General features: G+C 53.6%; 8 protein-coding genes across 8 annotated transcripts; 3 read left to right on the top strand and 5 right to left on the bottom strand.

Moving 5' to 3' along the window:
* Positions 1–26: 26 nt before the first annotated feature.
* Positions 27–4,126, top strand: CLUP02_13894 (uncharacterized protein; the record flags this gene model as incomplete). Its single annotated transcript, XM_049292830.1, has 3 exons — positions 27–49; positions 127–271; positions 443–4,126. 3 exons carry the CDS (start codon positions 27–29, stop codon positions 4,124–4,126), a joined length of 3,852 nt encoding a protein of 1,283 aa, XP_049149976.1.
* Positions 4,127–4,246: 120 nt separating this feature from the next.
* CLUP02_13893 (uncharacterized protein) lies at positions 4,247–4,656 on the bottom strand (the record flags this gene model as incomplete). The annotated part of the gene is made up of 2 exons (XM_049292829.1): positions 4,247–4,475; positions 4,529–4,656. The coding sequence occupies 2 exons, from the start codon at positions 4,654–4,656 to the stop codon at positions 4,247–4,249; spliced, it is 357 nt and encodes a 118-aa protein (XP_049149975.1).
* Positions 4,657–4,849: 193 nt separating this feature from the next.
* Positions 4,850–6,321, bottom strand: CLUP02_13892 (casein kinase II subunit alpha; the record flags this gene model as incomplete). The annotated part of the gene is made up of 6 exons (XM_049292828.1): positions 4,850–4,966; positions 5,026–5,445; positions 5,501–5,695; positions 5,760–5,938; positions 6,065–6,106; positions 6,249–6,321. 6 exons carry the CDS (start codon positions 6,319–6,321, stop codon positions 4,850–4,852), a joined length of 1,026 nt encoding a protein of 341 aa, XP_049149974.1.
* Positions 6,322–8,006: 1,685 nt separating this feature from the next.
* Positions 8,007–9,512, bottom strand: CLUP02_13891 (uncharacterized protein; the record flags this gene model as incomplete). The annotated part of the gene is made up of 6 exons (XM_049292827.1): positions 8,007–8,465; positions 8,516–8,806; positions 8,872–8,952; positions 9,023–9,030; positions 9,092–9,215; positions 9,273–9,512. The coding sequence occupies 6 exons, from the start codon at positions 9,510–9,512 to the stop codon at positions 8,007–8,009; spliced, it is 1,203 nt and encodes a 400-aa protein (XP_049149973.1).
* A 353-nt stretch (positions 9,513–9,865) lies between these two features.
* CLUP02_13890 (uncharacterized protein) lies at positions 9,866–11,716 on the top strand (the record flags this gene model as incomplete). The annotated part of the gene is made up of 3 exons (XM_049292826.1): positions 9,866–9,947; positions 10,034–10,846; positions 10,899–11,716. 3 exons carry the CDS (start codon positions 9,866–9,868, stop codon positions 11,714–11,716), a joined length of 1,713 nt encoding a protein of 570 aa, XP_049149972.1.
* A 372-nt stretch (positions 11,717–12,088) lies between these two features.
* Positions 12,089–16,407, bottom strand: CLUP02_13889 (uncharacterized protein; the record flags this gene model as incomplete). The annotated part of the gene is made up of 2 exons (XM_049292825.1): positions 12,089–15,851; positions 15,959–16,407. 2 exons carry the CDS (start codon positions 16,405–16,407, stop codon positions 12,089–12,091), a joined length of 4,212 nt encoding a protein of 1,403 aa, XP_049149971.1.
* A 1,020-nt stretch (positions 16,408–17,427) lies between these two features.
* CLUP02_13888 (Spc7 kinetochore protein) lies at positions 17,428–22,040 on the bottom strand (the record flags this gene model as incomplete). The annotated part of the gene is made up of 2 exons (XM_049292824.1): positions 17,428–21,771; positions 21,828–22,040. 2 exons carry the CDS (start codon positions 22,038–22,040, stop codon positions 17,428–17,430), a joined length of 4,557 nt encoding a protein of 1,518 aa, XP_049149970.1.
* Positions 22,041–22,322: 282 nt separating this feature from the next.
* CLUP02_13887 (ribosomal protein S17) lies at positions 22,323–23,467 on the top strand (the record flags this gene model as incomplete). The annotated part of the gene is made up of 4 exons (XM_049292823.1): positions 22,323–22,364; positions 22,603–22,819; positions 23,069–23,307; positions 23,399–23,467. 4 exons carry the CDS (start codon positions 22,323–22,325, stop codon positions 23,465–23,467), a joined length of 567 nt encoding a protein of 188 aa, XP_049149969.1.
* Between the last annotated feature and the right edge of the window lie 40 nt (positions 23,468–23,507).

Here is a 23,507-nt window from a genome sequence, read left to right as displayed (position 1 = left end):
TGAAGGTAGAAGAGGGAGGTCTTGTGATGTCACCTAAAGGGCAGTGGAGGTAGGTACCTGCGGATGTCCTGCAGACGCTAAGTTCACCCCCTAGGGTGCCACCACTCTTGCTGACAACTCGATGAGATTTCCCTTCCGTTCCCAGTTTGCGCTCACTTTCAGCTTGAAAACGATTCAACCTGAGCTTTCCATTATGTTTCTACTTGTTTCGATCATGTATTGTGATGAGTCGATGATATTCTGGTCCACTGAAAGAACAACTGAGGCAGCTGTGGCACAGATTAGGTAGTCCGCTTGGGCATCCGTGAACCTCAACTTGATTGTTTTGCGCCCAAATCACATTGGTCAACGAAGACAAAGAGCATTGATTCATGAGCCCATACTCCAAAAGCTATAATAAGAATGAGGTCAAAGTTTCCTGCGACCTGCTCAAGCCGGATAGCTGGGTAAATTGCCTCGTGGTAGAACGGATCATTCGTCGCACACTCAGCGCAGTCGTCGGGTGCCTCTGGCAACGGCAGCACCCCACGTGGCCCGTGCTTTTCACTTTACGCGAGAATTCGATGCATCCGTGCACCGCGTCGAAGCGCGTCTTTCCATGCCGAGTTCATCAAGTGACGCTTATTCGGATCTCATCATCGCCGTTTCGTTCTCCATAATCATTGATGTCCAAGCCACCGCCTTCTCCAAGCGGCATGAGTTCGGGGTTCTAAGGCTTCTGACCGGCAACATGGAACCGCCCACAAAGAGGCCAAGGCTCGATCAAAAGCCAAAAGAAGACGAAGATGACGAACTCAACTATGAGCCCGAGGAAGTGTCTCAGATGCGGGATCCCGGCTTTCGCTTCGAACAATCCCGTGCATTTGCCGCCTTCAAACTGAAATCGACCTTTGAGCACATCTTTCAAAAGTATGAAAAGGACTTCACAGGCATCGGTGATGAAATCGACCTCAGGACCGGCAAGATCATTACAGATAATGGTCACTTGGCCGGCATGAGATATGAGAGAGACACCGGAATCCCAGAGGATGACGATGATGAAGACGAGGACGAGGGTGTACTATTGGAGGAAGCATTTGCATCTGACGACGATGAGGAGGATGGGAGCCCAGATGCGTCAGACAACGAAGACGATGAAGAACGAATCTTACACGGCAAGAAGAATGAAGCATCTCACCCAGGGGCCCTCATAAGCAAGCAAAAGGGCGAACTACGGCAGCACCCAACCCGGCCGAATGTCTCGCCAGGCGTATCAATACCAGGATCCGATCAACGACTGTCCAGCTTTGCTCAACCGCGCCAGCCAGGACCCAGCACCTTGAATCCGTCCTCAGATGTTTGGGGACATGAACCAGAACCTGTCGATCCAACTTGGAGGGTCCCCGAGATCAGCAAGCCCAAACTTGGCGACGACTTGATGACAAAACTTTATGGTGCCAGGTACCGCTTCCCCACCAGTAGAGGATTCAAGTCTGTGTGGTCTTCGCGGCGCGATACCGATGAGGAGAAAGCATTACCTGAGCCTGCTCAGATCGACATGAAGCAGCTCATCCGTTCGAGGAACGAAGTCCCTAGGATGGCGAGGCCAATGTCAACAAAGTTATTACAGGCATTCGCCGACCAAGACGACGATAACGAGGACGATCTTCTTGGAGTTGCCGTTGTAGATAAGGGGCTTAGGGCTGCGAAAAAGACATCGGATAATACGGATACCACCTTGGAGGAGGCAGTAGGCACCACTGTCAAAAACGATGCACGAGAGCTTGAACCACCTACCGAAGCCAAACCATCAAGTTCGAAACCCGCCATATCAAAAACCCTCTCGAGAGAGATTGGCTGGCTCAATCAGAATAAAACTTCTGTGAAAGAAGGCCCAAGACCGAGAAGACAACTCATCCCAGCCAAAGTTATCAAACCAGGAGGAGTTTCTCAAGAGGCAGAAGCTACCAAGCCGAGTCAACCAACCGAAAAAGAAGCTCAAGACCAATCGTTAGGATTACCAACTGAAGTTGGAGTTGAAGCTGGAGCTGAAGCCGGAGTTGAGGTTGAGGGTGACCAGAACTCGACTAGTTTTGTGACCGAAAAGGAGTCGCAGGACAGGCCAAAGCAGCGATTCGTGATCGAGTTGTTCTCCAAGATTCCCTCCCCAGAGGAGATCACATTAGTCGAAGATCCCGAGGATACGGATATCTTTGAGTCGGATCACCAACATGAGGCCCTGGCGCCCCAGCTTGCTAACCTGACCGTCTCCGAAACCACTTTGACAGCTCTTGTGACAGTGGGCGACCCTGCGGCTGGCTCAATCGAGACGGCTGTGCCTGTCAAAACACCAACTGCGAACCCCGCTGAGCCGCCGAAGGAAACATTCGTCAGGCATAGAATCGACTCCTCATACGACTTCTCTGATGACGAGGAAGGTATTCCCACGACTCGCATTAGAAAGTTTCGCAGCGGAAAGGAGATGGATACTATTTCGGGTGCGGTTGAAGTGGCAGACCATGCAATAGAGGCCACGTCCGGGCCTTTGGAGAAGTTATCGACATTCGACGACCACCGGCCATCTCATGTGGAGTCAAATGACGGACCGTTCACGGCCAGCAAGATGGCTTCGATAGAGCCTAGTGACATCGACATCGGAATCTCTGAGCAGCAGGTCGATGCGCTCGCAGAAGTTAGCGAGGAACAGGGAAGTCTTCAAATCGAAGAAGTTAGCGAGAGGCCCATTGGGTCTAACATGAACTTCACGATCTTACCAGTGGAAGTTCTCCCCGAGATCAGCCCGATAGAGGGACATTCCTCCACAGAACCAACGAATCCGGCTGGTGCAGAGGCTCCGTCGCAAAATGAGGTCTTGGCGGCGCAGGAGCCTAAGATTCAGGAGAGCTTAAAGCAGAATCTCCATACACCCGCCAACCAAAATGTGCTTGGAACGATGATCTTGGAGGAGGCTCAGGAGATACAGGAGCAGATTCATGACGATTTCCAGAAAGAATTGGATGAAGAGATCCAGGAGGATATCCAGGAGGAGATCCAGAAAGAGATTCAGGAAAACATCAACGAGGAGATCCAGGAGGGTACCGATGAGCAAGTCCAAGAACAGGTCCAGGAGCAGGCCCAAGAGGAAGCTCAGGATGGGACTCGGCAAGGCACTCAAAGTGAGCCCGAGAAACTCCAACAAATGGGAGAAACACAGCAAGACGATGACGAGGAAGTCATCGAGCCCTTCACAATCCCCCTCGGCCTCGACGACATCGACGAAACAAGCGCGCCCGAAGCCGAACCCGAATCCGAAGCAATGGAGATTGAGCTTCCCATTCTCCCACCACAATCAAGAGGAAGTCTCCTCGGGCCGCCTCTTCGAAGAGGTCGTCAATCATCACTGACAAAGTCTTCTGGAGCCGTCGACAAAACAGCTATATCGCCTTTCAAACACATGCGTCTCCAATCCAGCAGTCCTCTAAAGAAGTACTCCGTTAGCAAATCGCCAGCCAAGACTAGAAAAGCCGCCAGGCCCCGCGCGTCCGCCAGCTCAGAGCGTCGGACAAAGCCGAGAAGCCACAAGTCTGCATTATCAACACTCGCAAAGTCGGAATCCCTTACACCCCCACCCTTCTCTGACCCCTCGCCAAATTCCACACAGAACCAAAAGGTCGTCCCCAGCACACCATCCTCATCATTGAGATACCACCAACCCCGAACCACACGCGACTCGACCTCCAGAAAATCCTTCATCTCCCTCCTTTCCGACGACGAAGACGAACTCACCCTAGACCTCTTCAAAACCCACACAGCGGCCTCGGGCGGCGGCTCATCGGCCGAACGTAGACGCACATCCTACACCTCGGACCTCCTCGCCGGACCGCACACCAAGATCACGACGCCCATGAAGCAGAGAAGCCCGCTCGTTCCCGGGAGCGGGAACACGGGTGCAGCAGGCGCGACCACCACAGGCACAGAGACTGCTAGGGGCAAGAAGCGTAAGGCGGCGTGGGCGTTTGCCACGCCCACGCGAGTTCACTTTGGCAGCCCGTCAGGCTCACTCGTTCAAACGCCCGGCGGGAATATGAGGCGCTGTGGCGAGGATGGATTTCGATGCGACAGAGACTTCTGCTTCACTTGCCTGTAGGGTCAAGGAATCAAAGCATACTTGGAGAGCGAGGTCTTGTCATGGGAGCACAGAGGAACCTCTCTCGGACGCGCAGATAGAAACAGCAGATAGCGGGGCACTTGTGGCCTTAAGGTGAGGTCATGGAAGCCAAGTAGCTTCCTCATTAGTCGCTACATCAGATGAATACCAGAGAGCTTCTGTAAAGAAAATCATGAAAACCACGTTATGCAAAGTCATGGATGTCGAGGGGCAGTTGGAACGGAAGGGGCATGGACCTCGCAAACGCCTTATCCCCGGTGTGGTGAAACCCAGATCCTTACGCAAGCCAAATTTCCTGTCTTCCACCACATTTCTCCATTCGTCCTCGCTGCTCCTTGCTTTGGTCGACGTTTGTACGCCTAAAATATGTGTGTAGACCACCTTTCGTGTCGTCGCCCGTGAACAGGTACCCATCTTGAAAAGTCATTTCGAATAATCATTCCATGTATTGAGACTGAGGGAGGTGGAAGGTCCGCTTCATGCTTCTTTGTCCCGTTGATCCGAGCCATGTTCACTCCTGGAAGAAGGGACTTTAGTCTAGAACCCGGGCCGGCTTGCGGTTGCAGGGTCTAGTCCCGGAGTGACCGCCTGCGCCGCCTGCAGTGTTATGCCTCTTGCGTACAGTCTATGTGCAGAGGGAAGATCCAAATTGTCGCGTGGGGTGTGAGTAGTTGCGAAACCAAGCTGGCCGACGACTTAGACTCAGTTGCTGCTCACACCTGAGGCGGTCTGGTTGGCCAAGTGCTGCTTGAAAACCTCGGGGTCCCGAACAGGGTTGAAGTAAGGGTGTGCCTGGGCCTCCTTGGCAGTAAGACGTTCCTGCTTGCATGTCAGTACATCATTCTCGCCTAGTCTCGCCTCGCATGATGTCAACATACTTGATGGTCGTATCGAAGAAGCTTGTCCAGGAAATCAATCGCTTCATTGCTGACGAAGCGCTGGTTTTCCGCGGTGACGAAAGAGTGCCAGGGCTTCTTCTGGAAACGGCCGAGGATGTCGTCATACTGCGCATCGAGCTCGATCTCGTACTTGTCGAGGTAGTCGAAGAGGTCGTCCGTACCGAGCACCTTCGCAATCTTGACAAGTTGGTCTGAGTTAGAGTTGCCATGGAAGAACGGCTCCTTGCGGAAGATCATGGAGGCAAACATGGCACCCAGACTCCACATGTCCAAGCTGTAGTCGTACTCCTGGAAATCGACCAACAACTCGGGACCCTTGAAGTATCTGGAAGCCACGCGCACGTTGTACTCAGTTCCCTGGTGGTAAAACTCGGCCAAACCCCAGTCAATGAGTCGCAACTGGCATAGTATTAGTTTCAAGACCATGATGTATTCCACCAAGCGCGATACGTACCTTTCTGTTCTCATGATCGATCATAACGTTGTGAGGTTTGACGTCGCGGTGCATGATGCCCTTGCTGTGACAGAAGTCAAGAGCCTTCAGTAGCTCATTGATGTAGTAGCGAACATCAAGATCGTTGAATTTGGGGTAGAGGCTTCGGAAGTCGGTGTTATTGACATGCTCGAAGATGAGGGATGGCGTCTTGCTCTACTCGAAAATGTATCATTAGCCCACTGACTTGGCGAATGATCTTACGGCAGAATTCGCTTACTTGTGAGTCCCTGACCACGTCCAGAAGAGCCACGACATTGGGTCCTCCCGCCAAGTTTTGCAAGATCTTGATCTCACGCTTGATCTTCTTCTTCTTAACAGGCTTCAAGACCTTGATGACGCACTTCTGGTAGTTAACGACATTGATGCCCTCAAAGACCTCGGAGTATTTTCCGCGACCTGTTGTTGAAGACCTGTATCAGCCAAATATGCTTTCTTCGGTTCGACTCGTGCGCGCAGAGTATGCGGCGGTATGGCGCATGCGCGCGGCGCGGGGGCCACCCTCGGCGGAAGCACAAAACGTACCAATTTTCCTAACGACCTCGTAGTTCTCGAGAACCCCCCAGCCTGTTGATTGAAAGGTTAGTAACTGTGAATCCGCAAAGTTGGGCAACACATGGTAAGTAGGTATGGCGAATGCAGGTCGCAAACACCTAGTCGATCTCTGGGCGAGAGAGACAGGGTAGGAAGCGCGAGTTTGGAAACCTACTAATGTTGACTGAATCGTAGTCCCAGTAGCTGCGGGGCATGTTCTGGTTGACATCTGCGTAGACCCGCGCCATGTTGGGCGACTTTTTTGCCTACGATCGTACGCAGGTTTGGACAGGGACGGTGTGGTGATGTTGCGTGAGGTTGGATTTTGCGGCGGAGGCAGGACGAGGAGGAGGGGTCTCGGCGTGGCTGAGGTAGCCTGGCTGGACGTGGAGCGGGTGGTGGTGGTGGGAGAACGGGGCAGGGAGTAAATCAAGGTGGGATGTCTAAAATCAGGCTTAGCGGTCTGGAGCCGTGATTGGTCGTCGACCGAAAAGGCGCCTTCCCGCTTATCGTCCTGGCCGCCCGATAAGACCAAGTGATCCGTGCACGCCCCTGCCGTCCAACTGTCTCGACCTGTGTCACGAACCTTGACTAGAGTCCCTTCGGCGCGATGGCTACAGTGATTGTAAGAAGTCAGTCATGCGCTCAACGGGAGGTCGCATAGTAAGGTTCCAGACAGTCGCTGTTCATGAAGGAAGGCAGTGCTTTGGAGTAGATCACCTTCTCCTTCACTGGGGCTCGTAGATGGTTCAGGAACATCTCACTCGAACATCAAACAGACGGTTGGTTGCATATATCATTGGATCGTTGTCAATTTAGCAAATTCAGGGCAACAGTACTGTTCGAAAGACAAACGTGTTTGGCAATTCCAGACATTCTGTATTTCCTTTTCCCATGACCAAAGGTAATCATCAAACGTTTCAGACCGACAGTAGCAAACAAGGGTATCATATCAATCATTCCTCCGCAAGACCAAGACGTCCATTCCTTTCTGTTCCATTGAGACATCGTCTCATCCTCACGTCCTTCATGTGCAACTTCCTGTTCCCACACGACTCAAAAGGCCACTTCTGCCATCCCAATGTGGGCATTTTATGCCTCTTCTCATCTTCCTGTATGGCATCTTATGCCTCTTCCTATGTCGCCATCCGGCATCCAACACCTCTTCCATACCGCCACGAGGCAATACATGCCTGATTCAATTGACCTGGGAACCAATGTTAGCAGATGTCCCTCGACTTGAGTAATTGCAAAGACCAAGAAGTGCGAGAGAATGCTGTCAGAGAGAAGATTATTGCTCGTCATGTCCAAGCTCAGTGCGACTCAGGCGCCGGAATTGGCCGGCAGTAGTCAGCTCTGGCAATGGATCCGACTAAGGATGACGATACAAGGTTTTCATCATAGCATACAGGGTATTGGGGTAAAGAGAAAAGAGAAATGAACATACCTTCAATGACAGTGGATTTTGGTGGATTCCCGCACATCAAGCCCCGCGAACCGACGGAGGCATTTGCCTCGACGTCAGCGTTCAGGTCGTCAAGCAGATATGAGAGCGTGTGTGAGGCCCCCAATTTCTGCGACAGTTAGAACGGTGCTGAGTGCACAAGGCACTGCAGCACGTTGCGCGAGCGTAGGGAAAATCCCCAGCGTGGTGGCAAAAGCTGGGAGTGCATGATCGTGTCTGTATACAAAAAGTGGCGACCTCTAGTTCTTTCCGACGACCGGAAGGTCCACGGGTCACTGACCCAATGGTTCTTTCCAGCCGCCAGAAGGTCTAGAAGTGGCACACCCCCAGTTCTTTCTGGTACCAGAAGGTCCATGGGTCAATGACCGCATGGTTCTTTCCGGCACCAGAAGGTCTAGGAGTGAACACCAATGGCATACAGATCCCCGACCAGAGGCAGCCAGCCCGGGCGTTGATGGCGGTGGAATGTCAATCGTAGTCGAGGGTGTCAAGCCCCGACTCGACGACATCCCATGTGCGTTTGCGGAGGTCGGGCTTGGGCTCTTGGCCCTTGCCCTTCCCCCGTTTCTTCTTCTTGTTCTTAGCAGTTTTGCCCGGCGGGCGAGATGGCTCGGCAGCCCGAAGGGTGCCATCCTCGCCAGTCTCACCTGCCTGGCGTACTGCCGTTGAACGTCGCTCTTGCTCTCGCTTGATGGTTTCGAGCTCAGAATGGCGAAACATGGCGATTTGGTCGTCAGTGAGTGTTCGTTTGACGCCATCGTAATAGTAGCCGAGATCGTATTCTTCCTCGAAGACGTCGCCATCTTCTTCGACTGAGGCATTGGTGGTTGCAGCGTCCGGCTGATGATTTGGATTCAAAAAATCAGCTTGGAAATTGCGGACTGCCGCACCAGAGAAATGAGCCTCGAAGAATGCTACCAAGTCGTTCTGTGATGGGAGTCAGTATGAAAATTGGAAGGTATCGATGAGGGACTCACATTGCTGACGCTTGGTGCAGCAAACGATGGCATCATTTGGGCCAGCCAGCCTGGGTGGAAGCTTGAGGTTGGTGGGTTGATGTGGTGCTTCTTGACTGGTTTTTTTTTTTTTGGTGTGGGTGTTTTGTAGGGAAAGCGGTTGAATGAGGGAAGATATGATGGAGATGGGTGTTGAAGGAAGGAAGTTGGGTGGAGGAAGATTTGAGAGAAGGAAATTATTGTAAGAAGGAAGTAGGTAAGTTGAATATTTGGATGGGAGGACCGCAGGATCAGCGCGTTGGGCGCCCGGAGCTTGGATCACGTGTGGGGCCCGCTTCACCACCATCACTCAGGGAAAGTGGGAAGGGGACGCGAACCAGCGCGCTCCTGCTTGGGAAGTCGAACATGTGTTTTGTGCAGTATTTTGCACAGATAATCAAACATTGTGATTGCTCCTCCTGTCTCCAGCCTTGAAGGCACTTAAGACTTGCTTAAGAGGGCGAGGGCGCTTTGGAAGGCCCGGAGAACCTCAGTCACTGTAAATGAGCTGTTAGTCGGATGCACTTGGTAGCGAGACAATGATGAAGGAGAACTTACTGTGTTCCTGCTTCTGAGCCATATTCTGTTCCTCCAGATTGACAAATCTCTGTCTGGTATGAAGGCGCTTGACTGCGCGCTCATTGTCATGGGCGCTGGAAGTGGATGCCCAGACGTTGAAGTACTGTAGCATGATGGTCACCATGACTGTAAGTTGGAAAAAAGCGGGCATCGTACATACCTTGACAAGACCGTCGAATTCGAGCAAGAGCTCGCGCTCCTTCTCGTCTGCATCGGCGAGAGCCTTCTCGTACCTGGCTTCGAAATCGTCCCAGTCAAAAGCCGGAAAGACACCCGGAGTGCTGGGGGTGTTGTTGCCGTTGTCCTGACCGTTGGCGAGTTGCTGGTCCAAACGAGGCTCAGGTGTCTTCGTAGTCTGGAGGGACTTAGCCTTTTGCTGGTTGTTTCCCGCGTCGGCCATGTTTGCTGATGGGCCTGAAAAGTTGTGCAAGGAAGTTGAGGGACGAAGAAGATAAGCTGAGAAATTCGATGGTGAAGGTTGTTGTTCTTTTTTGGTTTTGGTTGTGTATGGGAGTCTTTTTTTTTTGGTGCGCCTTGAAAGTGCTGTTGATTTTCGGGTGTAGAGAGAGGCAGGAACTCAGGGTGTTACTACCGCTTCCAGGGAGGTAATACGACAAATGGCGCCTGTAGCGGTACCGTTGGTGTTTCCTGCCTGCCAAAGGGACGTTAGCAATCTGACTGCCAAAAGTTCAAAGTGTGGCGCTAAGAAGGAAGCAAGCGCCAAGGGAAGAAAGTGTGGCGCAGGAAAGGGACATGGGGGAGGGTGCCATGGCCCATGGGGTCACCCCTGCTGCCTGTCGGAGTCCGCTTGCGCCAACACCAACGGCAGTCGAGTGTTTCCCATTCTGGCCCATTCATTGTCTCTCACCCGACCTCGTTCCCGTGACTCGACCGACGACCCAAGCGACCTCCCACTCACAGGTCGTCTGAACGCCCCGATCGACGCACCTTGCTTTCCGAGAGTCGGCGTATATATCAAGTCGGTGATTCCTTCCAGGGCCTTGGGGGGTTTCTCTCTCCAAGATCCACTTACCGGAAACTCAAATACCAAACGTCATTCCGAGGGAACAACGCTCTGTGCATGCGCCTCATCGTATCACATCTCGAGTCGCCGCCTGCCTGGAGTCGACCAGAAAATCGCCAAAATGAATTGCGACATATGCTGTAGGCCTCACAATGCTCAGCGTCTTCCCTTTCTCTGTGCCGTCGATGCTCGCAACCACTGCTATGAGGGTCGCATCAAGAATCTGCAGGCGCTGATGGAGAATGAGACTCTTCAGAAGGAGATCAACGACCTGCTTGCTCAGGACAAGGCAGATGATGGCCCTGGTCGAAGTGTTGTTCTCGAGTCGCTGAGTGCCTCTCAAAGATCGGCCGAAGATCGCACCGAACAGATCATCGCCCAAGCTGAGAAACTCAAGGGTGAAATTGCCGCTGCCAGAAAAGAGATTGCTGATCGCAAAGCCGCCCTCATTCGCCGCAAATCCGACCTTGCATCTGCATCGAGTGGCATAGCTGCTCGGAGAACTAGACAGCTGGAAGAGACTGAACGCTCCATCTCGGTTGCCAAGTATAAATGGACCCGAAGTGCGGACCAGATGTCGTCGACTCGATCTTTCTTGTGCATGGAGGCCGCCAAGCTGTATGGACTTCGTCGCATCAAGAAGGGATCATCTGCTCGGTACGAGTACAAGATCGGGGGTGTCGACATCGTCGATCTCTCATCTATGAATGGTTAGTATCGCACTCCAAACTTGGCGAGTGACACTTAAACTGACCTTGACAGTTATTTCGCCAGAACTCTTGTCCACCTCTCTCGCCAACATCGCCCATATTCTGGCTTTGACAAGTCATTACCTCTCGGTTAGGCTCCCTGCAGAGATAACACTGCCGCATCGAGACTATCCGCGCCCGACCATCTTCAATCTTTCCTCGTCGTATCAGCATGGGGAAGTGCCGTTTCCTGGAACCTCGCCCGTTACCAGCTTCTCTGCAGAAGAGCGCGAGAGCCAGCCGCAGTATATGCCTCGCCCGCGGCCACTCTTCGTCGATAAGACTTTACCCATACTGGCCAAGGAAGACCCTGCTGCTCATTCCTTGGTCCTGGAGGGCGTGACATTGCTGGCGTACGATATTGCTTGGGCCTGCAGTACTCAGGGCGTCTTTGTAGGAGATCGTAACTCGTTCGAGGATGTGTGTCATATGGGCCGCAACTTGTACAACTTGCTCATTGGCCAACAACTTCACAGCACCCAGACTGGTCGCCTCTATCCACCTGCAACTTCATCTCCCGGGGCGAAGCACGATGCGCTTGATCAAGAAGAGCTCGGCAAAGCTCCCTCGTGGATGGGACGATATTCCCATGGCACAGCTCACGCTTTCCTTGGCAGCGCAGAGGGATCCGAATTCATTCGCGGTTTCAAGCTTCCCACCCCCCTGAAGCTTGCTGATAGGCTCAAGAAGAAGCTTATCAGTGAGGTTGCCGTTCCGGAGTGGGAGGTTCTCGAGGACGATGCTTGGGCTATCGACGAAGGCGAAGGTCAGGCGAATCGCGCTGTCGGTGGTGGTGGTACAAATGGCTGGACAAAGGTGAAAAACAGGTAATCCGAACAAACATAGCAAACTCTTCGTACGTCGGTAATCAAACACCGCGTCAGTCGCTCTCCGTCTTCCAGTCTCTCTGGTGCTATGTGGTCGTGGTACAGGTAGATGGGTGGTTTTTTTTTCGGGTTTTGTGATTTCGAGACTTTTTTTTGGTGTTTTCTTTTTCTCTCTCATCAACTTCCTCTTCCATTATCTGCTCTCTTGATCTCGTCTCAAAAAACTTCGTAAGTAAGGTCGTACGCGTGCGTATGGGTGGTTTGTTTTTTCGGGTTTTGTGATTTTCGGACTTTTTTTTTTGGTCTTTTCGTTCCTTTTCTTCAATCTTGCGGTCCTCGACATCTCGCTGACTTCTTGATATCGTCTCAAGATTGTTCATTTCTTCCGGGCTTCTCTGATCTTCTGAAGCCATGGGTCCATAATCTCAGCCTGTGATTCGTCATCATTAGGTACAATGAGGTGAGCGACGAAAGTTTCCGTCACAACCAACTCGGCCCATTTGTCAATGAGATCATCGAACATACTACGGAAGATGCTCTGTCCCCTGTTGTACCGCTTGTGTTCCATGAGCTCGCCCCATCTTCTGATAGCCAGCTGCGTGAGGCTTTTGGGTCCGTACATCTTCAACTGGTCAGAATCGATGAGGTCCCATAACGGTTCGAGAGATTTCTTCAGCTCGTCCTCCACCTCTGGGGATCCAATCACTACCACGAGTCCAGCAAGCGAAGGAGCGACGGCAAGCAACGCAGGACTGAGCTTCGACGCAGGACTAGGCTCGGACGAAGAATTGCGCGCAGGCAAGGGATTGAACTTCAAAGGCGTAGTTCGAACGACGAAAGGGGCTGGCACCATGGGAAGTGGCGGCAGAAGCCGGGACTTCGCTTCCTTCTCGTCCAACTCTTTTTGTTCCTCCTGGAGCTTCTTCTTGTGGAACTCGTGCTCTTGTGCCTGAGCGCGTTGCGTTTCCTCGTCTCCCAATCTACGCCGACGCAACGGGGCGATTTTCCGAGGGGCAGGTTCTTCGTCCTCAGACATTGCCTGGTCGTCGTCCGAGTCCGAAGGGAGCTCCGATAAGGCCTCGGACTCTGGCGTTGACGATCGGGAGGGAGGAGCCTCGGAGGTTGAGGCCTCGGGAGTAGGAGCCGGCCCCAGAGCCAATGCCAAACGACGGCGACGCAGTGGCATGACCTTGCGCGGCGGGATGTACTCGTCAATTCCTAGGAACTCTACCTCGCTGTCTGAGTCGTCGTCGGACTCGGGTTCCACCTTCTCGGGCTCTGGAGGCAGGTCTCGAAGGACGAGGGTCTGTGGCGTCGCCGAGGGCATTGGCGGGGGCGGCGCTGGCCATGAGAGACCAGGAATCGTCGAAGGCGTTGCGAGGAGGCCAGTTCCAGGCACAGGCGGTTCAGGCATCTGAGGGATTGTGGGAGAGGGCGAACTGTCCTTGGGCTCTCCGGGTACTTTAGATTCTGGCTCGGTGGTTGTCGTCGGTGTCGTTGTCTCCTTTTGAGATTGCGCAGGGGGCTCAGGCGCACGAGTGACGATGGGAGACGGCGATCTACCCTCAGGCTTTTCGCTAACGTCTGGCTCAGGCTCGATGATTGTCTTTGACAGCGGGCTCGGCTTGCGAGATCCGGCAATATCCAGCGGAAGGTCCGTTCTTGGCTGGGAGACTGACTTGAGCGAGCTCACTGGTAGCAGTACGAGCTTCGACCCAGTGTCCGCCTTTGCGGTAGACTTCCAGTTGTCAGGGGCCTGGACAATCAAGACGTCAGGACTGTCTGCATCGGGTCTGGGAGAAGCATCAGGCCCTATCGCTGCCGTCTTTTTCTTCGGCCGAACCGGGGTCATCAGCGGATTCGCGGCCTTCTTAACGAACTTAATTCTGATGGGCTTCTTTGGCACCTGCGGCTCAGGAGCTGCGGCAACGGTGACCTTGTCGACCTCCACAACCTCTGGAGTAGAAGTGGCCTGGGCTGGAAGAGATACCGAAGAGGAAGATCTCTCTTCCTCGACGTTCTCCCGCGACTTTTCCAAACCCGGCTCAGGGCTGACGGGGACGGGGACCTTTTCGACCTCAACGAAGTCGGGAGGAGGACCAAGCCGGGTTACAGGAGGGGACACCGGGGGCGAGGACCACTCCCTTTCCTTGTTCTCTGGGACTTCTCTTAACTGGGACTCAGAGCTTGCGGGGACGGGGACGTCTATCATTTCAGCCTCAGGAGCAGGTCGAAACTGGGCGTTGGGACGGTCTACCGAAGGCACGGTGGCTTCGTCCATCTCAAGCTCGCGGTTAGGGCGGATCTGGGGTGCATCGAACATAGGTTCGTCCAGTACCTGCTGCGGCTGAGGCCCATTCGGACGAGGAGCAGGTGAGGGCGTAGGAGGTGCAGAGTCAGAGCCCGAAACAGAGCCATCTTCAAAGTCGGATTGCGAGAAAAGCTTCAGAGGAGAATCCTCGTCCATTTTTTCGTTCTCCTCGTCAGACTCTGATTCGGCGATTTGGGACTTCTGCTGAGCGTCTATCTCCCAGTCCATGTCGCTATCGGGCAGACCAGGTGTAACGACAGGAGTTGCAATCACGGCCACGGCAGCTGCCTTCGGGGCTTGAGAAGTCACCAGGATTGACTGTGCTCCAGGAACTGGCTCATGGAGTTTCTCGGTCTTGGGAACTTCGTTGGTCTTGGCTGAGGCATTGACAGAGACAGCGGCAAGAGGTGACTGGGAAATCAGAGGAGTCAGGGTGCTCGGCGCAGGTTCTTCATCGGGGATCGGCGCCGGTAGAACAGGAACTTCTGAAAGCGGCAGAACGACCGTGGGCTTGACGATGGCGGTCTTCATATGGGCCTCGAATATATTGCCAACTCTAGGAGAGGTACCAAGCGAGGATGTCTTATCTCCATTCTTGAGTCGCTTGGCCTGAACCACGAACATGTTGTCTGAAGAGAGCTCTCCAATGAGCGAGGGCAACTTTTCAGCGATCTTAGGCTGGGGCTGAATAGCGATGACAGCAGCTGCACTGAGTTCTGTGGTAGATGTGCCAAGTGAGGGCATCTTCTCAGTCGTCTTGGATGGCAAGCTCAGATTCGGGGAGGCATGAACTGAGGAGTCCTTCTCGTCAAGGGTACTGTGCGAGAATACCGGAGAGTCGGGAAGGCTAATAATCTTCTCCAAGGCAGCAAGAGTACTTGGCGATTGCATTGGGCTTGCAGGCGGAGCATTCACCTTCGTAGCAGTCAAGTCAAGCTCGGCCTTGGCGCTGTCGGTCTTCTTCGGCTCGACTCGCAAGGTCGGTACCGGTGGGGTTGACGAGGAGGTGACTAGCGATGCTAAAGACAAAGGCTCAGGACTCAAGTTCTGCGTTGGCTCAGTGAATTGGACCGTCTTGAAGTTAGCCGGCGAGGGCATGACCGGAGCCATCGACATAGGCGAGACGGTAATTGGCGAGAACGAGAGACGGGTGCGATCCGAAGTCTGTGTTGACTTTGTGACTTGAATCATCTTGCTCGGCGTCTGGGCGACATCTGCAACATGAACATGGGCGTTCGACGTCTGGCTTGGGACGCTTGCTTGGCTGGTGCTCTTGTCGACATCGAAAAACTCAGGAACTGGTCGCATCGTGCTCATTCCGCGGTAAGTCTGGATCAGGTTGAAGTTTGCCATGAACTGCTGTGAGACGACGTCCTGCTGAACCTTTCCGTACGCTTCAATCTTCGAAGCCAACTCCTGGTTGCTTGAGGCGAGAGACTCGTTGCTGGCTGCCAAAGCGTGGTTGCTGGCTGCCAACGCTTGGTTGCTAGAAACAATCTCGCGGCGAACGTCGATAGACTCACGGAGGCTAAAGTTTTGCTTGCTGACCGGCTGGGGGTGGTGGACGAATCCTTCAACGCCACCAAGTCTCTTCTGGATCACTTCGGGCAGGTTCTTGGTCTTGTCGATGACGAATGTGGGACGGGGACGCTCTTTGGCGAGACGTGCCTTCAGGCGAGAGTTCTCTGCCTTTCTCTGCTCGATTGCCGCAATGTAAATCGCCCACATCTCGCATTTCTCTTCTTCTTGCTTGGCGTTTAGAGCTTCCACCTCGGTCTGAGGAGCAGGTTTGGGGTCGCTCACCGCCTGATTCGGTGGCGAGGGGGGTCTGTTCCTTTTGTCAGCATATCGTGAAATAATTTCAATGAAGAAAAGAAGAATATCGCTCACATAACAGAGGGATCACTCTCGCGCGACCAATACTATTTGGTCGACGTCGGAGAGGACACCTCTGGCCAGGTACCAGGAATCCTGGGCTTTCGCTCGATCTTGTAGACGCCCGAGACATCATCCACGTCGACGCGGAGAAACAAGGGATCATCTTTGCCGTCGTCCTTCCATCTCAGACTATACACCTCAAGGCGTTTAGTCGCGGCGATACAGAGTAGACGAACAGCAAGAACGAGTGCGCAATTGAGCGGGGTAAACGGTGCCAACTCCATGTTGAAGAAGGCGCGGAAAGCTTGGTCACCGGTGGTGAGGAGATAGGAGATCCAGTCCCAAAAGGAACCGGAAGCTCCTACGATCTCGCCCATCCACGCGGATTCCGTGAAGGGTTCGACGAAGTCGTACATGAGGCTGTACGTGGTGATTAGGATGGAGAAGATCCACCTCCAGATGGAAGCGGAAACTTCTCCAGCCTCAGTCAACCACGCGACATCCATCGTGAGGTCTTGTCGAGTAGCAGGGAGTAAGTGAGGGAGTCGTGAGTCAATTGAGAAAACAAATCCGCGGCGCGTGCAAGCATCAGCAGCCGGGAAGAAATAATGGGTGATGAATTTCGTAATCGAAGCGCGACAAAGAGGGAAAGGAGGAGGAAGTTTTTTCAAAACTTCGCCGCGAGAAAAAGTGATATGGGCAACGGGTGGGTGGTGGGCCGGCTGGCGGTCAGCGGTGGGCGGTTGGTTCGTTCGGCACGTGATGTGAAGAGAGGTAGGGCTTTCGGATAATTCACCTTCGTCTTGTCTGCTAAGGTGAAGTTCATGATAATGTAAGGTGAATATGCCAGAAGGGGATGCGTATTCAGGATCAAGGTGGGTCTAGACAGGATAATAGTGGCCCGGTCTGGGTGGAAGGGGTAGTGGTTTGGTCGGGATAGCGTTCTTGAGACATCACTTGTCATGTTGTAAACAAATATTCGCCCATCAGTTGGACGATTCGGCTATGTAGATGTGGTGTTGATATTGCTCTTTTGTGATGCACCTCGGTGAGCAGTCGTTCACCGAGACCCAACCCTCATCCCGTTAAGCTTCAGTTGTAGGGATTATTTGCCCTGGGTGTTGATCGTTACCTTATGTGTGTCTCATGTTTCGCTCCGTACTTATCTCATGCTGACAGAGATCATACATACTCACCAACTGCTCAAATTCAGAACCTCTGCTCTAGAATTTGCGCATCTTCTTCCATCTGGAGGAGCGGTCATTCTCATCCCGTAACCGATACTTCGTCCGACTGTGACGGCCAGAGGAAATCACGTAGAACAAATTGCATAGGGTATGGAACGCGAGGTTTAAGTTGGAAACTCAATTGCGTTTGAATTATGCAGATAATTACGGAAGCAAAAGCAATGCTTTGCATCAAGCTCTGGGTATCCGCCATACGCGCCACGAAACCGGAAATACTGCCTCCCAAAAAACAATGTTCCACCATCGTCAATCATAACAAGATACGGTCACCAATGCTCCTCAACCTTGCTTCCTCCCTCTCGCCAAGAGCCTCTCATGCAGGTCAACAACAACATCAATCCACGAGGGCACGCTCTCCTCTTGCGATAATGCCCCTTCGCCCAAGTGGGTGTTCAAGAACTCAGCCATCTTGCCAGTGTTGAAGTGCTCTCCATAAACAACATTTGCTTCGGGCTTCAGAGTGAAGTCGATCCCGTCAGGCTTGCTCACTCCGTGAATCTCCAGGGCAATCACTACCTTGGTCTCAATCGGCGGCAGAAGAAGCGAAGACCTGACTGCGATGGATGAATCCGAAGTCCGGGAGACAACCGTGGGGAAGGTGACGTTAAGCCGGCGAATTTGGTTGGAAGTGGAATTAGACTTGTCCCACGCGACATGAACCATGTGGAGGAGGTCCGCAATTTTAGTGCGGCTCTGCGGCAAGCCACGGATGTGGTCCCGGATGCATTGTAGGAAAAATTCCTTTTCCGGCGTTGAGGGCAGGGGGTTATTCTCGCGGTTTGCGGCAATGTACCACAGGTCAATGCGCGAGTTCTTCTGGCCGCGCTGGAAGGACGCCATGTCGAACACCAGCTCAATCTCGCGGCGATAAGTCATTGAGACGGTGCTTCCGGAAACCCCAGTCACAGCCCAACCGTGCTGCTTTTCAAGAGAATCCACTCGAGCTGCAGACATGTCAGTCTTGGTGGGGTCAAACTTCTTCGTGTACGACAAAAAGAACTTACCCTTGAGCGCACTGATCTCGCTGATCGACCAACCTCGGCATTCCTCACGGATCTTTTCAGCCTCCTTGATGTCCTCGTGGCATTGTTGCTTCTCTTGCGCAAGTTGCTCGACGTCTTGTTCCGCCTCTTGCAGCTGCTTTCGGAGCTCCTCAACCCGCCGAGTCTTTTCTTGGACATCGTTGTCAAGCGCGGCCAAGTCGGATCTGGCGGTCTCCAGCTCTTCCGGATCGCAATCGGCAAGCTCCTCTGCAACAGCCCGCAGGTTCTTGTGCTCTTGTTCAAGGACCTCGAAACGCGACACAATTGCAGGCAAGACGGAAGAGAGCAATTTTTGCTGTTGCTGGAGTACCTTGTCGTCGACGGCTATGCCCTCAGCGATCCTGACAAGACCCTCCCTCAGGCCCTCCTGGAGCTTCATTCGCCACTCGTACCACATCGCCTTGCTCTCGAGACGAGCATGAGTTTTTCCGTTCTTGAACTGATTGTCCAGGATGTTCTTGAAATCAGGCGATGCTGACATGTATTCTCGGAACAAGGGCGGATTCTCCTCAAATGTCTCGGACTCAATCTCGCGAACGATTCGACGGCCCTCAGAGATGTACTTCTTGAGTTCGCGGCACGAATGCTGGTAGAGCTCAAGCATAGGTACTGTGCATGCACCGGCGACGACGCAGTTCTCCAGTGATAAATCCTCCTTGCCACCAAAGTCCTTGAACATATCAGGAGCTTGCGTGTGACGTCGTTTGGTGGTTGTGAGCTCCATGAAGCGAATTGAGGTCATGTTGAGGAAGTCCTGCAGGTGAATCCGCTCCTCAGCATCGTCGTCAATGATTTCAGATTCGTCTCGAGTAGGAGAGCCCTCAAGGTTCATTGGGTGCGGGACAGTGTCTTCCTCGACATCCCTGAATCGAGCGTGCCCCTTTGGTGACTTTGCCGAGCTTGCAGACTTCTGAGGCGACTCAGAATGAGTGGGCGTCGCTTCCCCTGCAGCATTTTCCTCCATGCTTTTCCTGGCAGATCGTGTCAATCTGCGACCGGTAGTCTCTGCCTTACTGGGAGGCTGCTGCAGCTTGACATTCTTCACCGGGCTGCCTTGATGGCCTTTGAGTCTCTTGATACCGTCGCGGTCTTCACTATCCTCCTCGTCATCGAGCTCGGCAGGCCGCTTGCCAAGTAGTCCCCGTGCACTTCCGACGTGAAGACTTTTTCGGCTTTGCAGGCGCTTCTTCTGAGGGCTCAAGCTTTCAATCATCTCCCTCAAGTTCAAGGTCGCGTCCTTTTCGTTTTCGCCACCATCCGCTTCACGCTCAAGAATTTTTCTGCCGTTTTCTTTGTCTTCCTCTTCTTGGCGGGCTCTATCGATTTCATCCTCAATGATCTGTGGTTTAGCAAAGGCTACACCACGGACCTTACCGGGAACGAACTCCTGGACTGTCTCACCGAGAGATCCCCTTCGGTCAAGGAGCGCAGCAACACGGGGTGACCCGAGGCCCGGCTTGTCCGCGCCGATGCCGGAGTGCCTTCGGGTTTGCGGTGTCAAAACAAAGGTTGGCGTCCTCGCGCCGGTAGCTGGATCTTGCTGGAAGATATTCAACCGAGTAGCGGTCTTCTCAGGAGAAGGAGTTGCAGGCTTTCTAGTTGGAGATTTTGACTTCGAGCGAGCAGGCTTCTTTACCGATTGGGGCGTCTTGACTGGAGAACTGTCGAGCGGTGTTCCAGCAGCGGCGTGTGAAGGAGCGACAGACTTTGGCGGGCTTGGTGTTCTGGTACTAGCTCTGGTTCTAGCCGGTGATTCTGACATTGAGCCTGTACCCGGCATGCTCTGACGAAGGCCTCTGCCGTGGAAAGGGTTAAACCCAGGACTGCTTGCATTTTCTGACCCTGCAACTGAGTGTCTCTTGGCCGAGGCAGCTAGCTTCTTGGCAGGTGACGCAGGCTTTGCGGACATGGACTTGGTAGGGGTGTCTGGCTTATCCACTTCCGCTTCCATGAGTTTCTTGGCGGCGAGGCGAGACTCTGGAGGTTGTGATGGCTGAATGATGCCTCCGATTGCCATGGTCATGTCCATGCCCATAGTTGCTTCATCTTGGTCAGACACTTGGGAAGAGGGCAGAATCCGGCCAACAGGGAGCGTCATGTCCATTGGCGTCGTCAGTTCGTTCAATGTGTCGTCCTGTGAAGACAGGATACGGCCGACCGGGATAGTCATGTCCATGCCCATCGTCGCGTCTCCTCCGTGGATAGTCGCATCCGCCAATGGCAGTATGCGACCAACACCGACAGTCATATCCATGTCCATCGTTGCCTCCTCTGGGTTCTCGCGGGATGTCATTGTCCTACGGCGCTTCTGGGTGGCATCGTTCTTGGGATGTGATGGTAGAAGACCACCAATGGCACTCGTGAATTCCATAGACATATCCTCGTTTTCCACCCCAGTGTCGTCGAAAAGATCGTCATCGGCGTTGGAATCGCGAATGGCACCGACGGCTGTGGTGAACTCCATGGTCTGGTCCTCCACGTCATTCTCAGCGGGTGTTTTGGTATTTCGAGAGAGAATGCCGCCAAGTACTCTGGTAACATCCATGGACATCTCTTCGTCTGGTTCGATGTCGCCGGCTGGTTTACCGAGGATGCCTCCGACGGCAGCAGTCATATCCATTTCCATGTCCATGTCCAGATCATCTCCATCCTCATTCTGGGGCGGGCTATTATGGACGGGCGGGGGAGGGGCAGTGTTCTCTTGACCTTGCGATGCATCATCTTCAGGCTTGCTCTTCTTGATCCAACCAAAAGAGGGAATGACTTCTTCGTCATCACTATCATCGAAACCGAGCCTTTGTGTGCCAGCCTGCCGAGCAGCTGTGCGGAGTGCCTCATCCAAACTGTCATTATCGTCATCCGATGCTGTTGTCCGGCTGGACATGACTGAGGCGCTGGTAACTTCGTGGTCGTCGACGGTCATCATCGTGCCATCATCATCGTCGGAGTCGCTATTCGAATCAGACGCTTCCTCCTCATCGTCATCTGCAACTTCCTCGACGGCATCCGCTGGCTCAGAGTCGGAGCTGAAACCTGTGGCCATGGTATCTTGCTCCTCATCGGAAAATTCCATGAGCGGCGCGGTGGAGCTCCTCCTGCGCTTCTTCTGATGTAGTTCTCTCTGGTTGTCGGGTGACTGCGGTACGATATCGTCATCCTGCTCAGGCGGGGTTGATGGCCGCTCCGTCGGCTCTTCATTCTGCGGGGCTGAGGTAGAGGATCTGCGGCGCGACTTGTTTGTTGATGTATTCGGGTCTTGCATGAAATCGATTTCATGGAAAGTGTGAAGGGTTGCCTCCGCGGCAAAAGATACTCTGCGATTTGCGAGAGATTTACGTCTTGCGTCTCTGCGCTCGCGCTCCTTAGCTGCTTGTTGCTGCTCTTCCTCGGTGCGCAAGGCAATCTTGGAGCCTGAGCCTGTAGGGTCGGTACTGCCTGTAGTCGTTGGGGTGCTTGACCGCGGCGGACCAAGATCGATAAGGTCAGATGCGCGCTTTCGATGTGGTGGAATCTCGGGTAGTAAGGGCATTGTGGGCTTCAAGATAGAACGTGGCGGAGGCCGTGAAGGCACAGCTAAAGACTAAGGAACGCATGTTAGTCGCGTGAGACGACGATGATCAAGACGACACTGCTTACAGCTCTGCGGTTCCCATTTGCACTTTTCAGGGCGTCCAGACCTCCAGGGCCAATACTCTTGCTACGCGACTTCTTCCTGCTCTCCGCAAGGGTACTTCCGACGTCGATGGTCGCATTCTCCTTGTCGCCATTCTTTCTCGACGATGTGGTCGCGCCGATGGACTTGCGTGTACGGCGCGTAGAGGGGAGTGTCGCATCGCCGAATGAAGCCATATTGAGAGTCAGTGCTGGTGGTGGCGATGTGCTGCTATCAAGCTTCAGGTCAAAGAAAGAAGCGTGCACATGTCACCTCTTAAAGTTGGGGAGAGCTACGCGACTGGAATCGGTAGTGGCGTGAATGTGCCCAAAGGATCTAGGTATGTTCCCTCGAAAGCAGGGTGGTGGGCTGTCATGGGTCTTGTTTACTGCCTACCAGGGTTCTGATTGGCTTGTAGAGAGTGATGTCAATAGACGCGATTTTGTTGCTGTGGTAGCGTCGAAAACCGCTGTCACCGCATGGACCACGTTTGCGACCAGGCGTGCCAGGGTGCAGAATCTGTGAGTCTTTGTCAGCTGTGGCTGGAATGATCCAAAAGTGGCTGAGAGTCCAAGCTGTGGCTGCAGTGTTGAATGTGGCTGAATACTGGTGGGGCTGGCGTCTCGCTAATTTTTTCATGTCCACAGCCCTAATGGCAATTTCAGGGCAGGCCCGACCCTCACGTTCTCTCACCCCCGATTTTGCAGACTCTGGTGAAAAGTTGCGGCTCAGCATCAACGACTTCCTAACCCTCAACAGCACCCACCCCCGCCCAGTCGACCGCACCACGACGTCAAGATGGCTACCGAGTTGACCGTCCAGTCCGAGAGGGCTTTCCAGAAGCAGAAGGGTATCTTCCTTAACCAGAAGACCAAGGCGAAGTCTGCTCGCCCCGGCAAGAGCGGCCGCAGATGGTACAAGGACGTTGGTCTGGGTTTCCGTACCCCCGCCACTGCCATTGAGGGCTCCTACATCGGTACGTTGGCGAGCGAGATCGATTGAAGTGTTGGAAATCCCATGCGCGCGCGACGGACACGACATTTTTATTCCGACGAAACTTCGCGACACGAATGGAGGACTGTAAACGACGGCGGAAGAGGATTGGAACTTTGGAGAACAAGAGGAGGAAACATACGACACACGACGGAGGACTGTTGCAACGCGCGCTGGGAAACAGCACAAACCAATTCAAGGGACTGACATGCTAACGTTGGACCCCCTCCAGACAAGAAGTGCCCCTTCACCGGCCAGGTCTCTATCCGCGGTCGTATCCTTACCGGCACCGTCGTTTCCACCAAGATGCACCGCACCCTCATCATCCGCAGAGAATACCTTCACTTCATCCCCAAGTACGCCCGTTACGAGAAGCGCCACAAGAACCTCGCCGCCCACGTTTCCCCCGCTTTCCGTGTCGAGGAGGGTGACCAGGTCACCGTTGGCCAGTGCAGACCCCTCAGCAAGACTGTACGTTCGCGACGCGACATTCACGATCGACGCCTGATCCCGAGGCTCGTTCTCCATCAAGAATCTGTTTTGCTAACACAACCGGCTCCAGGTCCGCTTCAACGTCCTGCGCGTCCTTCCCCGCACCGGCAAGGCTGTCAAGTCCTTCAGCAAGTTCTAAATCGGCTCATTGGCATTTACGGCGTGACTGCGGTGTGGGT

This window comes from Colletotrichum lupini, chromosome 7, assembly GCF_023278565.1.
Source record: "Colletotrichum lupini chromosome 7, complete sequence".
NCBI lineage: Eukaryota > Fungi > Ascomycota > Sordariomycetes > Glomerellales > Glomerellaceae > Colletotrichum > Colletotrichum lupini.
Note: the sequence above shows the minus strand (reverse complement) of the source record. Positions and strands in the feature narration are given on the sequence as shown.